The 16,938-nt window shown below is 47.9% G+C and overlaps 1 protein-coding gene across 2 annotated transcripts in view; it reads left to right on the top strand.

Moving 5' to 3' along the window:
• The window catches only part of GPC3 (glypican 3), a 192,103-nt gene that overhangs the window by 165,715 nt on the left and 9,450 nt on the right, over positions 1–16,938 (top strand). The window contains exon 8 of one of the 2 annotated variants that reach the window (XM_061598747.1): positions 10,084–10,106. The exons of the other annotated variant lie outside the window; for it this stretch is intronic. Within the exon in view, the coding sequence (XP_061454731.1) occupies positions 10,084–10,091 (8 nt within the window). The 3' untranslated portion in view covers positions 10,092–10,106. Of the gene's footprint in view, positions 1–10,083; positions 10,107–16,938 lie in introns of those variants that run through there. 2 annotated transcript variants of the gene reach the window in all.

Below are 16,938 nucleotides of genomic sequence, written 5' to 3'. Positions count from 1 at the left end.
AGGGCAGGCAATAAATCCAGGAAATAAAGATGTTATTACTTATTTTAACACCATGTTTGTTGCCCTGTGTCAGCTTTGACTTCATGGCAGTTTATAGTATAAAAAGTAATCGTATCCACTAAAACTACTCAAAGAGCACAGAGCCCAATTACAAGTCAATCGTGGAATTAAAACGTAGGAACCTAAGAAGAGTCTGGCTGGTGGATCAGGCCAGAGGGGGCCCATCTAGTCTAGCATCCTGTTCTCACAGGGGCCAACCGGATGCCTCTTCTGGGGTGCCCACGAGCAGGACCTGAGTGCAAGAGCACGCCCCCCACTTCTCATTCCTGGCAACTGGTATTCAGAGACTTACAGCCTCCAACAATGGAAGCAGAACCTGGGGAAATCAACAAACAAAAAAAGTATTGTCTTGGTGCCAGTTGAGCGAGCCTTCCTGCACGAAGAAGTTCCAAGCCAACTGGAGGGCGCCACATTGGGGAAGGCAGCTTTTAAGCCATGGTCTTTCTCTAGCCATGTTTTTGCACTAGGTTCAGTATTCTTCACAGGTTTCCAGCTGGGAAACAAGACAGGCACCTTCGCTGAGTGCCAGATATATTTGTTGGAAATTGCTGACCAGCCACTACCTTGGGCAGAGCCCTCTTTTGTGGGAAGAGGCTCCCCTCTCCTCAGAGTTGCCTGCCGGTGAGTCTTGCTCCCGCAGCAATCTTTCAACCTCATAAAAAGAGCTTGAGGGACTAACCCATACAGTCGGAGAAGCATATGCAGCTGGCTGAATTTCCCTTCCTGTTTTTATGTTGGGAAACAGCCGCCTGCAGTCTCTTCATGTGGAAATCTCTTAAAATAGAATATGTGTGCATATTCATGTGCTCTGCCGCATGGATGGCAAATCACGACTAAGGAATGTAGCTACCGCTTTTCCCCTGTGTTGCAAGTTCTGACAACATGGCATGTTCCAGAATCTCAAATCTGTATTTGCTATTGCTGAATGAGTTCCCCTTCAATCCTTGGCCTGGATTGAACTGGAGACTCTCTCTCTCTCTCTCTCTCTGTGTGTGTGTGTGTGTGTGTGTGTGTGTGTGTGTGAGAATAGGATCAGGTAGGAGGGAATGGGAACAACATCTCTCTGCACGAGACCCTGGAGAGCTGCTGCCAGCCAGAGTAGACAGTACTAGATTGGATGGACAACTAGTCTGATCTGGAATTAAGACCAGCTTCCTACATCTCTTGCCTCATGGGAACATCAGAAGAGCCTGCTGGATCAAGTCAGTGGCCCATCTAGTCCAGCATCCTGTTCTCACAGTGGCCAACCAGATGCCCCAATGGGAAGCCGGCAAGCAGGACCTGCAGCTTTCCCCACTGGTAGTCAGCAGCCTCTGACAGTGGAGGCTGAGCATAGCCATTGTGGCTAGTAGCCATTGATAGCTTTATCCTCCATGAATTTGTCTAGTCCTCTTTTAAAAGGCATCCAAATTAGTGGCCATCGCTGCGTCTTGCGGGAGCGAATCCCATAGTTTAACTCTGCACTGTGTGAAAAAGACCTTTTTTTTTTGTCTGTCCTGAATCATTCAGCTTCCCTGGATGTCCATGAGCTCTGGTGTTATGAGAGAGGGTGAAAAACTTGTATCTGTCCATTTTCTCTACACCAAGCATAGTTTCATAAACCTCTATCATGCCGCCCCTTGTTTGCCTTGTCTCTAAACTAAAAAGCCCAAATGCTGCAACCTTTCCTCATAGGCAAGTCGCTCCATCCATCCACTCAATCATTTTGGTTGCCCTTTTCTGAACCTTTTCCAGCTCCACAATATCCTTTTGAGGTGAGGAGGCCAGTATGGTGCAAGGTACTTCAAATGTGGTCGCCCCATAGATTTGTATAATGGCATTACGATAGTGGCAGTTTTAGGTTCAATTTCTTTCCTAAGGATTCCTAACATGGGGATTTGCCTTTTTCACTCATTTTCAGAACTGCTGTTTTTGGGAGAGGTGTTGGTTGGCTCTTTGTGCCAGGCTGTTCCTCTGTAGGACACATTTTTGCCCTGCACAGTTTTGGGAATGCCTTGGCACCCTCTTCCAAATATTCATTTTCCTTCTGACTGTATTAGGGCTCAGCGGTATCAGGCCCCAGGTTCACCCTTCCAGCATCCCAATCCTCCAGAAGGGTGAAATATATGCCTCTGGACAGCCTACAAGCAGCCCATGAAAGCAATATCCTTCCTTGCAGTTGATTCCCAAGGCACGCCTCCTCTTTCTTCCCCATCAGAGAGAGCCGATTGTGGCTCAAACCAGCTTCTGGAGGAGGCGCCTAGTCCTCATTCATCAGCTGACTCCATTTGGTTAGCTTCTTTGCTTGGGCACCTGGTAGAAGTTCTTAACTCGCCACAGGTGACTAGATGGGCATCTGTTTGCCAGCCTGGATCAGTGCTCCCCTATGAATGGGCATTCCCACCCTAGAAACAGAGCCACTCATGGAACCGGAGTTGCAGCTGTCAAGTGAGCCACTGAACTTTCCTGCATTCCTTCCAGATGTCAAACGTGGGGTTGAAGTTAGTTTTGCCTTATTTTGGGCTCTTAATGGATCAATATTTGAATGAAACAACAGTCGAAGGAGCATGATGTTTTACAAGGCATTAATTCCATCTGAACATGGGAGAAATGAGGGGGGGAGACAGCCTAAGTGCCAAGCAGATCATCTTTCCATGAGAATGGGCGCGTTGCCAGCATAAAACAGTGCAGCTGAGCTATTATCTCGGAATTGTCTGTGCACATTTGCTGAAATTTCTATTCTCTCTTTGTTTGTTTTGTTTTCAAAGAAGGCTTGATTGGAAATCATGAATTCTTTGCCAATGTGCAGCTTTGTTAAGAGGAAGAGGGAGGGAGCAGCCTTTTCCCTCCTCCTCATCCCATTTTAACCAGGCCTTTCAGAGAATCGTCGAGTTGGAAGGGGTCCATAAGGCCATCGAGTCCAACCCTTTGCTCAATGCAGGCATCCAAATTAAAGCCTACTAGTGGAAAACATGTATATTAGTGAAAATATGATACAAAAACACATTACATTTGGGAAAATTGCTTTTCAAATACGTGTACTAGGCAAAATTGCACACAAAAATTTATAGATTAGGAAAAATTCACCCTAAAATGCTGATGAATTTCCACGAGGACTTTCTGCAAACTGATCTGGTTTCAGATGGGAAAAATAAGAAACAGAAATTAGTGGCTTCACCCAGCCTGCCCCTGTTCCATTAACAGAAGCTGGCTAGAGTTGCAGTTGAATCTTATTTCAACACTGGCAGTGGGATAGCATCCTCCAGCCTGCCTGACAGCAGCTGGCTATTGAGCAGGTGTATAATGAGACATACAGCTGGTATAGCACAGTGGGGAGGAGACCCTGGCTGGGAGTCCAGAGTCTGTGAGTTCAAATCCCCACTCGTGTCTCCTGGGTGTCAAGGGCCAGCTAAAGATCACTCCACAGTGAGTGGCTATGGGGTTACATGCCCTGCCACCTGTGCAGCCGTGGGCAAGCTGCATAGTCCCAAGGAGCCCAGTTGCCTCCCCAGCTGGCAGTTGCGGACAAGGAAGGGGCTGGCTTGTGCAGCAGTGGCAAGCTGAGCAGGCCCTCGCCAGCTGGGGAGGACTAGCCTCAGAGGGAGGCAATGGTAAACCCCCTCTGAATACCGCTTGCCATGAAAACCCTATGCATAGGGTCGCCATAAGTCGGGATCGACTTGAAGGCAGTCCATTTCCATTTCTTATGAAACTGAGGTTATCATACTTTGAACATATCATGAGAAGACATGATTCACTAGAAAAGACAATAATGCTGGGAAAAGCAGAAGGGAGTAGAAAAAGAGGAAGGCCAAACAAGAGATGGATTGATTCCATAAAGGAAGCCGCAGACCTGAACTTGCAAGATCTGAACCAGAGCTTAGAAAAGTTACTTTTTTGAACTACAACTCCCATCAGCCCAATCCAGTAGCCATGCCAGCTGGGGCTGGTGGGAGTTGTAGTTTAAAAAAGTAACTTTGCCAAGCTCTGATCTGAACAGGGTGGTTCATGACAGATGCTCTTGGAGGTCACTGATTCATAGGGTCGCCATAAGTCATGATCGACTTGAAGGCACATAACAACAACAATGAGCCAGTTGCACACGTAGCTCTGATCTCTAACGGAGGGAAATGGCAAGGATGCTTAGGAGGAATGATTACTATGGGGGCGGGGCTGCCACTGCTGTCCATGTGCTTCACTGAACTTACGGAGGAGGAACGTAACATATGAAAAGTGCACTGGAGAGGATTCTTGCTCGCCACAGACAACTAAACAAGCAGCTATTTGCAAGGCTGATTCAAAACAATACCTCCTTCCGTACTCTGTCCTCAGCAGACAAAACCACTTCTGTTTAAAATATGGAGATGCAACAGGTGAATGCAGAAGTGACTCCGAATGAGAAAGCAGGCAGAGAAGCATTTTAGAAATAAATAAAAAAATTGATACCTGAAAACCAGGAACTTTCCATCTCTGAATTTTGCTTATAGTTAGCACCAAAAGGGCCAGTAAGTGGTAGATGTTTATCCTTGGCACGCATAAGCTATCAAGTCCCATCTTTGAATAGCTTTCAAAAAGTAACTAGCAGGCATCAGTGTGAGGAAAGATCCAGATTGGGAGCTCAGCTTTGCGCCCACTGTGATCTTGATCCAGATTGGGGGTCCCCACCTATTTGCACGAGGAAGAAAAAGCTTCCATTGGTAGAAATGGGAGCTCCCTCCCAATGCAAATAGTAGGCTCTTTACTTTCAATAATAATAACTATTATTAATGGAGAGCAGCTGCCAGTCAGAGCAGCTAGTTTAGATAAACCTGCAGTCCGAAAAGTGGAACTCTGTCAATTAAATGGTGCCCAACACCCCAAAAACACCATAAGAGCAGAACAAGCGCCATATGAGTGGGGTCTTACTCTAATTGAAAGCTGCCTTATTAGCGGAACGCCAAAAAACGGAGCCCTACTGTACAAATCTACCTCTTGAGTTCCTGTAGATCGCATCTTCCAATACATAACTGGGAACTAGCCAGGCGAAAGCCTGGATGAAGACCTGGCCAAAGGCGAGCAATCGATCCCCTTATTTTACAGTGTGAGGAATATGGAGGCTGGGAAGAAAATTGTGAGCTCAAGACCATTAATTATGGGCTCAAGGCCACTGTGGGACATAGGGTGCTGGACCCACACAGACCTTTGTTTAACTTTTCTGCCCTCCTTCATCAAATCCCAGGGAACTTCTCCTTACTTCTTTTGCGGTATAAGGTTTCTCTTAACCAGAAAATTGAATTTCTTTTCCATGAGAAATGCAAAACTTGTAACTTAGGAAGTGGTTCAATTTGCAGCAGCTGCAGCAAAAATGAGAGCTAATTTTGTTAAATTAAATGCAGAATGTTCTTACGGTGACCATTTTAAGATTTAGGTCGCGTTGGCTATGTGTGTTTCCTGGATTACATCTGCAGGAGGATTATGTGTTTTTAGAAGATGGAGTAGAAATATAAATATAGAGAGAGAGAGCGCAGAAGTGGGAGGTGTGTGAGAAATGAATCTGCACAGTTGTCTGGCCAGTTAGTAAACCAGAGTCGTTCATTTCAAATAGAGGAACAAGGCAATCTGACCTATACGCTTTTTTTGTGCACATTTAATAACAGTGCAGGACACAGAGGGTGGTATTCAGTGCTACTCCTACTCCAAGTAGACCCACTGAAATTAATGGACATGACTAACTTAGGTTCATTAATTTCAGTGGGCCTACTTGTGAGTTAAGACTTAGGTGAATACAGTGAAAGGTTGCCACTTACGCATTGCCACAGAAGGAGATGTAGCTTTCCATAAAATTTGCATACGGTAATGTGTATGGATAGATGCACATTTACAAATAATTACTCTAATTTAAGTAGTATTGTTATATGCCTTCAAGTCGATCCCGACTTATGGCGACCCTATGAATAGGGTTTTCATGGTAAGCAGTATTCAGAGCGGGTTTACCATTGCCCTTCTCTGAGGCTGAGAGGCAGTGACTGGCCCAAGGTCACCCAGTGAGCTTCATGGCTGTGTGGTCATTCGAACCCTGGTCTCCCAGGTTGTAGTCCAACACTCTAACCACTACACCACAGTGGCTCTAAATAGAGATAACATGAATCTCACTTTTCACCTTTCAGATGTTGCTGGACTACAACTCCCATCAGCCCTGACCACTGGCAATTGAGGAGTTAATGGGAGGTGTATTCCAGTAACATCTGGAGGGCCAGAGGTTCCCCGCACCTGATGTAGAGTGAAAGGCTATGACCAGGTGACCAGATTGTCCATGTGATCTGCTGAACCCATGGACATTCAACAGCATAAGAAGAGCCTGCAGGATCGGGCCAGCATCCTGTTCTCACAGTGGCCAACCAGATGCCCCAATGGGAAGCCCACAAGCAGGACCTGAGCACAACAGAAATGCTCTCCTCCTGCAGTTTCCAACAATTACACACTTGGAATTGGGGATAGGCCAGGTCCCTTTGCTTTCAGCGGAAATGTAAAATCACTCCACCCAGACATTTGATGGCTGAAAGATACTATCCATGGCAACCTCAAAATTAGCAGCTGTTAGGGTATGTGATTACTTCTAGGTGTTATGTTTTGAAATGGTTTTTAGATGGGGTAGAATTGTTTTTGTAAAATGTTGTAAATATGTTACGTTAGTGTATTTTATTTAAAATTGTATTGTTTTATCATTTTGATGTTTGATGCCCTGGACTCCTTTGGGAGGAAGTGTGGGACAGGGTCTATGCCAAGGTGAGGCCGGTCCTGTTAGATGTGTGAAAAGAGCAGAGGAGGTAACTTTCTAGCAAGTTGAAGGAGAATAGAGTGGGAAAAGAAGGACCAGGCAGCTCGTGGGGGGGAAACCAAGACGGAAGCTGGCCGTGCCTTGGAACAGTTTGGTGTGGCCTTTGCCAACGTGGTGCCCTCCAGACGATGTTGGACTAAAAACTCCCAGTAGCCCCAGCAAGCATGGCTGGTGGCCAGGGATGCTGGGAGTTGTTGTCCAAAACATCTGGAGGGCACTAGGTTGGCAAAGTCTCAACCTTCTTAAGACAGCCTTTCCCCCTCTCAGGGTCCTCAATCCCCAGCCCCCCAGCTGAGCAGACAGTCTGCCATTTTGTCTCATCCGATCCTTTGTTTGGCTTACGTGTGCCTCCTTCTTGCTTTCGGTGGCTGTAATTGTAGCTATTTTGGGTCTCTGAAAGGTGCTTCCTGTTCTAGGAACTCACTCTTTCAAACAGCTGTTATCAGAGGGGGGTTTTGGGGGGAGGGCATGTCCTTTTTCCTGCTTCTATTTGCTGTGCTGCTCCAGTTGGACTTGATGGCTATTATCAGGATATCAGTGATATCTGTTCCTTCCCTGCCATCCCGATTTGGTCTTCCTCTCCCTTAAACTCCATCAGGTGCATTTGCTCCATCTGTTTACTCTTTTTCCCTCTCCCCACTCCCCCCTCCACTTCTCTGTGTTATGAAAAACTCCTGTGACCCAGCTACATGCAAGAGGATGCACTCTGCACTTGCGCTGGAGGGCAGTTGTTGTGCAAAAGTCAGTAAACTTGTTTTAGACAGAAATATCCCCTGTCTCACTTCACCTTTTCAGGCACAGGCCTCCCAACTTGCCCATATCCCCCCCATCATAAATTTCACTGCTCAGAGTTATTTTTAAGTAGCTGGTGCTCACTGTATTAGAGCGCGCTTTGAATGTCTTATGAGAGCTTGTAAAAGTCATAGGATCATAGTGTTGGAAGAGGCCTATAAGGCCATCGAGTCCAACCCCCAAGTCATGGCAAAGCCAATCTTGGGAGAGAAAAGAGATGGATTGAGGTTATGGATGGGGAGAGATTCTATTCAGCTCTCATTTAAAGGCAAATCTACTCAATTAGCATTTCCTGAAACACTGCAGGAACTGAAGTGTAGCCATCCTTTGAAATTCACACCTCTGGATTTTGCAGTGTAGTTCTCCAGCTGAGTCAGGGCTCCAGAAAGGCATATTCTAGCTAAAGTGTGCATAGAGATGCATGTGTTAGTGGAAACAACATGCAAAAATGCATTATATTAAGGAAAACCATTTGCAAAAATGTGTACATTAGGAGTTATTCACACTAAAATGCTGACAAATTTTCATTGTGGACTCTTTTTTTTTAAGAGTTTGTGTGCTGATGTAGAGAACTGAACTAAAGGTTAGGAAAATGAGAAATGGAAAGGGGCACGTCTGTCCATCCCTAGTGGGACAGGTGGGCGGGGGTGGGTGACAGATGGTTGGACTTTTTGGCTTATGCGCTTGCATTGAAGAAAGCGCACATCACTCTGCACGAGACAAAGCAATATTAAGACAGTGAGGTCATGTGGGTCAGCGTCCACCAACCTGGTGCCCTCAAGGTGTCGTAAGAACCAACCCAGTGGCATCTCCTGGCTCCCATGTCACCTGTCACCAGCTGAAGAGGTCTGCTGTTTTTGCCCTAATGTCCTTGCCCAGAGTGGTTTAACATTCAGTGCCTTCTTCCCAGGGAATCGGAGCTCTGTGATGGGAAGAGGGGCCTCCTAACAACTCTCGGCACCCTGTAACAGACGAAGGCTCCCAGGATCCTTTGGGGGGAAGTCATGGCTGTTTAAAGTGGTATCACAGTGCTTTAAAAGAATAGTGTGGCTGGGCCTCCAGTGTGGTGCAGTGGTTAGAGCTTTGGACCAGGAGCTGAAAGACCCGGGTTCAGATTCCTCATTCACCCATGAAGCTCACTGGGTGTACTAGTCACTCTCTCCCAACCTAACCTACCTTACAGGGCTGTTGTGAGGATAAGATGGAGAGCGGGGAGAACCACGTTTGCCACCTTGAGCTTCTTGGGAATAAGGTGGGATGTTACTATAAGAACAGTGGAGAGCAGCCGCATCTTGTGTGTTCCAGGGCCAAGGCAATTAGCCATTTGGAGAGGTCTGTGGCTGCCTGCCTGCCTCCCCTGCTTGAGCCAATAGCCCTGCCAGCCTCCATGAGGAGATGGTGTTGTCCAGCAAGCAGATGGGAAGAGGTGCTAGAGCAGCCAACACTCCAGAAACAGACATCCTTGCCAGATGCTGGAAATAGCCAGCAGCGGACACGGCTGTGTGTGTCCATGTGCTCCGCCGATAATGAGATGTTGCTTTTGAATAGTGAGCTAATGCTGGTGGCGAGCACTCCGGTTCCTGTCCCACTTTTCCACCCTGCTCCTGGGCTTGAAATTCAGATCTGTTCTTCCACAAACATCCAGGCTGGGAAACAACAAACGGGGAGCCCCGAAGGCAACCTGCTTTCACGCACAAGGTTGTGACGCTCGCTCAGTGCCCACGGCACACAGAGGTGGCCTCCGTGCCACATTTAGCATGCCACGGTCAGAAGAGAAAAATCAGATGTGGGAAAGGTCCACGCAAAGCTTGCCCAAAGCCTTGGGATCTTCCCACTGGGATATGGACTTTTCTGGGGCTTTCTGGAAGACTTGGAATGGGTAGGGCCCTCGCCCACGGCTAGAGCATCTGCCTTGCCCACTGAAGGCCCCAAGTTTAATCCCCGGCCTCTCCAAGCAGGGCTGGGAGAAACTGCTGCCTGAAACCCCAGAGCGCCACTGCCAGTCAGTGTAGACAGTATGGAGCTAGATAGACCACCGGTCTGACTCAGAATAAGTCAGCTACATTCCTAATAGCAGCTCCCTGACCCTTTTCAATTGCCCTCAAAGCAGGCGCTGTGCCATTGAGGCGCGCAGCCTCATGCGAGACCGAATGACTGTGGCCATTCCTGCAATTCCCACCGTATGGCTGGGCGGGTGGGGTGGAGCTGATGGGGGTTGCAATCCAAATGGTCTGGCGGGCACCAGGCTGGAGAAGGCTGCATGAAGATAAGCTCCCCTCATCCTTTTTTTATATTTAGAAAGCTTTGATCTGGCAACTCTCCTGGGGGTGGGTAAGCACAGCTGGTCAGGGCTGAAGCAGGCCCAGGTGTTTCATGCGACTGGAAAAAAAGACAGAGAAAAATCTCTGTGTGTTGTTCTCACGCTCCGTTTCCAGCTCCCTGACTGCGCATCGCAAAACTCGGCTTTGCTGCCCCAAGAGAAGGTTCGACTCCGGCTTTCCTGGCTGCCTTCCTTTCCACATCGTGACAGCTCTCTTCCCAAGTCCCGCCTTGCAAGCTGCGTCTTTAACTCTCGCCAAGTTTGAAGAAGCCAGAGGTCCAGTTTTTGCTCTTGCCGAAGGCAAAGTGAAGAGTTGGGTCATGATGGGCGCATCTACATCCCCGCCTGCCTATGGGCATTCCTCTTGCCCTCTTCTCCAACTGGCCTGGTCTCTCGCCCCCTTTCTGAGCCCCAGAGGACCCACCAAAACCCATCTCGGCTGGAGGTGATGTCGGCAGAATAGGCGCCATCATTTCCACTGCAGAGGCTGGATGGCATGTTTGATTCCTTATGTTGGGGACAGAGCTGAGCTAGAGCTGTTCTCTCTCTGATGGGCTGCCCCACTGCCGCTGCTCCCACCTTCTCCTTCAGACCTCTGTTCCATCCCGTTCAGCGGTGTAGTCATCTGGGATCTTGGGGGGTCTTTGTCCCCTTACTTTTTGGGGGAGCAGGGTCCCAATGTCTCTAGCATCCTACAAGCTAATCAGTATGAAGGGAAAATGTGTTAGCCACTGAGAAGAGTCTTCTATTTTATTTTTTTATTTGTTTGTTTGTTTATTACATTTATATACTGCCCCATAGCCAAAGCTCTCTGGGCGGTTTACAAAACAAATTAAAAACATCGAACATTAAAAACAAATATACAATTTTTAAAACCACACAAAGTTTAAAACATGCTTCCTTGTCCTTTCCTGCTAATGGGAGCCAATCAGAGTGGCAGAAGGTGAGCCAGCCACTGAGAAAACTCTTCTCAGTAGCTAACACTCCCTTTTCATGCTGATTGGCTCCTAGGGAGGTCTGTTGTTGTGGAAGGAGACGTTAATGAGGATCTCATTCTCAACTCAGCAGCAGAAAAGGGGGGAGGCTGCATGGCTGTGACTATTATGAAGAGACCCTGCACTTCTGAATTTGCCACTACGTCACTGATTTCCTGTCTGAAATCCTGAAGAGTTGCTGCCAGTCAGTGTCGATGAGGGATGGGGAGCCTCAGGCCTGGACACCAAATGTGGCCCTCCAGGCCCCTCTGTTTGGCCCTTGGGACTTTCCCTGTGGCACTCCCCCTCCCCTCAGGGTGCACCCTTCACTGGCCCTGCTGTGCACACTCCTTGCGCTTTTTTACCTGGCTAGAATGTAGTCTAGCAAGCCAGCAAATACAATCGCTATTTGGTGTTTTCAGTCCACAAGTTATACGTAATGAATGGCACCCCTTCCCCATTTGCATTGTTCCCTTGGCATTGAAATGGATGGTGTGGAATAATGTAACAAATAGTGTAAAGTTCTGTCACGGCAGACAGTGAGATGGATAATGAAATGCAGTGGAACAGAAGCAGCGCTGCATGCGATGAGTGTGGGTCGTAAGGGGAATGGATGCCTTTTGGCATCTCTCATTGAATGGGCAGCGATTGGAGGGGAGAGAAGGTAGGATGGCTGCTGGCTGCCCTCCTCTGTCTCCCTTTGCTCTGTGGTTGGCTGTGTGCGTTCGGCCAAGTGAAAGGAGAGGCAAGCGGATGGGGCCCATTTGGGGAGGGGGAAAGAGGCCCAATGAAGGCCTCTTGCGCAAGCTCTCCCCTTTATTGCAAAACCTGGGATCAGAACAGGGCTGTGCAATCCCCGTGGGGTGTGTAGTGCAGGGGAATATTCTGGGAACAGTGGCATGCCCCCTTGTTCTAATACAGATGCTAGGATAGTGAGGAGAAATGTGTGGCCCTGCCCCATAAGTGGGTGCAAAACAAACGTTCATATCGGGGTCCGTTTCTGAAATGGAATGCACTTTTTGAAACTGTTGCATGAGCGCCTTGCTCCACCTCCTTGTGGAGTTCTTGCTCTCTCCCTCTCTCCCCCCCACCTCCAGTTGGTGATGTACAATTCTCGGCACCTCGCGCATTAGCATACATAAATGAGCATTTTACAAGTGTCAGTCTTTTAATGATGCTGGAGGCGGTGGGGATGTTTTAAAGGGGGGGGGGAGAAATGTAAACAGAATAAAATTCTGAAGCAAGATCATTGATATGACAGGACTAAAGGGCTGGGGCTCCCTCTCTGAAAAGCCCCCTCTTTTCATCCCTCTAATAAGTCCATTACTTGCACTAGCGAATATTTGAAGGCCCTTTTCATGGGCAGCTGAGGAGTTGGGCATGCTTTGCATTTCAGGGCTTTGTCTCTGACTCTGGAGAAACCAAAGTTATTTCTCCTTTAAAATGACAGGAGCAAAGGAACAGCTAAGCTCTTTTCATTCCCAGTCCCTTACATTATTTTACTGGACAAAGTTTGTGTTGGCTACAAAACAAGGGCATTCACAGGACCTAAGAGAAGGAATTTAGGTAAGAATGAAGCCGAGATTGTACTGTGCATAAAGGCTTCTTTTCCGAAGGCCATTAAGAAATTCCAAATCGTCAGTCCTTCTGAATGGTGACATTAAAATTAGCCTTGCTAATTTTCAGTAATTCAAGCCGATCAGGCAGAGCTTACAAATCTAGCCCAGGAGACGTTCCCGTAATTACAATCTCAATATCTCCTTCGGTTAAGGTGAGTCTACTTCAAAAGAGAGAGCGAGAGAGATCAAGTTGGGAAGGGGCACCCTGATCAAGTTTTTAATGTTGGGGAGGGGGAAAGGGTGACACTTCCAGAAATTATTTTGTTCAGGGGAGAGCTTAACAAAACGTGGTTGGAGCATCTGTTTTGCACATAGGCACTCCGAGGTTCAGTCATCACTATCTCTGACTAGCTGGGAAAAACCCTTGTCTGAATATTTACCGAGCTGCTGCCTGCCAGTGCAGGTAACACTGAGCTAGATGGGTCAATGATACAAAACAGCTTTCTGTGTGAGATGAGAAGTAGAGGGCAACTTGACTGAGTGGGAGAAACTCTGGATGGTATTCAACACTAGTCCTACACAGAGTGGACTGAGGCCACACTCACACCATATGTTTATTCTACTGTTATTCCCCTTTAAACAGCCCTGGCTTTCCCCAAAGAATCCTGGGAAGTGTAGTTTGTGAAGGGTCCTGTGTGTTGTTAAGACTCCTCTTCCCCTTACAGAGCTGCAGTCCCCAGAGTTCTCTGTTAAACCACTCAGGCAATTGTAGCTCTGTGAGGGGAATTGGGGTCTCCTAACAACTCTCAGCACCCTTTTCCCAGGATTCTTTGGGGGAAGCCAGGACTGTTTAAAATGGAATAAATGTATGATGTGAATGTGGCCCCATTGAAGTTGCTGGTTATGGGTCACCTGGTGAGAAAAGTGATATCATCATCATCATCATCAAAGACATGGCTAACTTAGATTCATTAATTTTAATGGGTCGACTTTGAATAGGACTTAGATGAATGTAACCCACTGCCATGGGCTGCCTGACTTTCCTACACAGTGCCTGAGAGCCCAACACACACACAACCATGTCCAAAGCTTTGATCACAGACACATTTGGGTGGACCCACTTCCTAATATTATGTTGGGTGTGTTGCTCCTGTGACCCACGGTAGGTCATCTTGCAGCCCTAGTGGCAGACCTCCTAGGTTCAACTCCCAACATATCCAGGCAATAACAGTTGGTATAGCATAGTGGGGAGGAGAGCCTGGCTGGGAGTCCAGAGTCTGTGAGTTCAAATCCCCGCCCGTGTCTCCTGGGCGTCAAGGGCCAGCTAAAGATCACCCCCCCAGGGAGTGCCTCAGCGGTGACGTGCCCTGCCACCTGTGCAGCTGTGGGCAAGCCGCATAGTCCCAAAGAGGGCTGGCTTGTGCAGCTGTGACAAGCTGAGCAGGCCCTAGCCAGCTGGGGAGGACTAGCCTCAGAGGGAGACAATGGGAAACCCCCTCTGAATACGCTTACCATGAACATGAATTCATAGGGTTGCCATAAGTCGGGATTGACTTGAAGGCAGTCCATTTCCATTTCCTTCCTTTTGTGTGTCACACGTGTACATATCTGCATGCACCCTATGCCTGCCAGCCCCATTGACAGCTGCCCAGGTATGTGGGCCACAGAGCCCCACATGCTTGGTTCCTAGATGATGAATCATAAGCACAAGCCGTATCATCAGCCAGTGCTACAAATGAATCTGAGAGACGGCAATGCAGAGAGACGCCATCTCTCCTCCCCCCTCCCCCCGTGGTATTCTCTGTTCTGGCTGTGCCTTCCAGAGTGCGCTGAGTGGCAGCACAGCGAGAGCACAGCCAGTTCCCAAAGAGGAAAATCAAAGCATCTGTTGTGAAAAGCAAGGTCTGCTTTCCAAAGCTTTTTCCAAGGGCTGGCGCCCGTTTTTGCCAGAGTGTTCCAGCTCCACTGTGGGGAGCTAGGGGGGTCTTCTACCAGGGTGAGCGACTGATGTAATTGGAGAATCACCCGGGTCTAGGAGTTGGTGCCTTTGCAACTCAGGTGTTTACTGTTTGTTTGTATTTGAATTAGCTGTCAGAGCTGGTGGAGGTAACCAAATGTCTGGGCTGTGGGGAAGCAATTTGCTCTGCACCTTCAACACAGGCAGCTGCAGTGTAGCAAGTCAGAAGCTTGGTCTTTCTAGCTGAGTCTGCACTGACTGGCAGTGCTTCTCTATGGCAGGGTTTCCCCAAAGTGGCCAATACTGCCCCCCTGGTGTCGATGGGACTGTGCAGGGGGTGAATAAACACTTAGGGGTCAAAGGGGGGTGGTTGCTGTGAAATATCCCAGCCTTCAGGCAGCCATGGAGCTGTTATTGCTGGCATTTCCAATTCTGTACATGGTCGAAGCTGGATTCAGCTCTGCTGGGGCACTTCTGAACAAACAGAGAAACAGGCTGAACATCAAAGAATATGATGACCTAAGACTCAAACTCGCCAACCTACAATCCCGCTATTCATATGCTTGTTAAACCCCATCAGGCCCATCCATCTCACCAGAGAAGATAAAAAGTACAGTATTGCTGTTATTTTCCCGTTGTTTTACTTCCTTACCATTCAGAAGTTTCGATTCCCAGTAATGGTGATTGATTGTTAAGAAATGTTGGTTATGTTATTCTTGACTTTGAAATGGAAACGGACTGCCTTCAAGTCGATCCCGACTTGTGTCGACCCTATGAACGGGGTTTTCATGGTAAGCGGTATTCAGAGGGGGTTCACTGTTGTCTTCCTCTGACTTTATTTCATTTCTATTCCTAAGAATTTGGGATGGTGTCAATGACTACTTTAGAAGCTCATCAAGGGGCCAATGAACTCACACATTTTGGGAACCCTTCTCTGGCGTCTCGAGCAGAGAGAGGCCTTTCCTCTCACCTGGTAGCTGGCCCTTTTAATTGGGGGTGACAGGGATTTAACTTGGGGCGCAAAGCATGTGCTCTCCCAGTGAGTTGTGGTCTCTGCCCTGGGGGTGGAGGAAACCTGCGGCCTTCCAGATGTTGTTGGGTCCCAACTCTCACCAGCCTCAGACAGCATGACCAATGGTCAGGGAAGATGGGAGCTGGAGGCCAGCCACGTGTGGAGGCTGCAGGTTCCTCAACCCTGATCTAACAAGCCGCATTCCCTACTGCATGCAAGAGAGGGAAGAATACCTCTATTTAGAAGAGGCATTCCCTCATGGGAAAGAGGAATGCCTCTTCATAGGTGAGGCATGAGGAACCTGTGGCTGTCCAGATGCTGTTGGACTCAAACTCCCGCAAGCCCCAGAAAGAGAAGGGGGGAATTGGAGTCACAGGGGCCGGAGTCAACTGAATCAATACCGCAAGGGCCGCCTCTCCCCATACAAAGCAGCCTGGACCTCACAGTCTTCATCAGGGGCCTTTCTCCATGTGTCCCACCCGAGGGAGGTGCACAGGGTGGCCACACAAACACAGGCTTTTTCCGTGGTGTCCCCGTTTGTGGAATGTTCCTCCCAGGGTAATGTGCCTGCCGCCCTCATCATCAGTTTTCAGGTGCCAGGCTAAGACCTTTTTATTTACTCAGGCCGTTGGTAATTAAGTTGGCCCCTGCAGTGGTGCTCATCTTTTAGTGGAACGAGTAGGACTTGTCCTTATGAATATGTTACTGGGTAAGCATTTTAGGTATATTTCATTTGTTTGCATTTTTAAATGTCCTGGTTTTATTTGTTTTGTCTGTGGCATGTCGTCTTGTTAAGTCTCTGTGAGGTTTGGGGTGGTATTCTGTGCTGGCCCTACTCAGAGTAGACCCACTGAAGTGTCTAGAATTTGGATCCATTAATTTCAGTGGGTCTACTGTGAGTAGGACTTAGTTGACTACCACCCTTTTTCTTTTGTATAAAGCAACTCACAAGTGTAATAAATAATGATAGCAGCTCTGAGCTGAACATTTGGGTTCATTGCTATGGGCTGACCTGAGGCATTTCCCACCAGCCAGCCTTAAGAATCCATTTGCAGCCCTTCCTCCTTCTCCTCCTCCTCCCTGTTGGAGGGAAGAGTCTGGAATCTGGACTGGATCACCAGAAAGGCTGCCGTAACTAACATGCACACTCCTCCCTAATTTGCAGTTGTGCCTCTGTGTGCATTTTCATTTGATGCTGCTTTGGCTCTAAACTGCCCCCACCACAAAAGTGTAAGACTTCCCTTCGTTCCAGTTGGCAGCTGCTGGTGGGGACACCATGGAAAGCAGAGCTTGGAAGATTACTTTTAAAAAGTAATAAATTACAGTTACAGTTACATGGCCCCCCAAAAGTAGTAATTACCGTTACAACTACAATAGCTCTGAAAGTAACTGATTACTTTACTTTTACTCAAAGGTAATTGCTACAATTACATTTTGGTTACTTTTTAAAAAAAATTGCCTACAAAGT

The sequence above is a fragment of the Rhineura floridana genome, chromosome 16 (genome assembly GCF_030035675.1).
Source record: "Rhineura floridana isolate rRhiFlo1 chromosome 16, rRhiFlo1.hap2, whole genome shotgun sequence".
Lineage (NCBI taxonomy): Eukaryota > Metazoa > Chordata > Lepidosauria > Squamata > Rhineuridae > Rhineura > Rhineura floridana.
The sequence above is the reverse complement of the archived record's forward strand: the minus strand, read 5'-3'. Positions and strand labels throughout refer to the sequence as shown.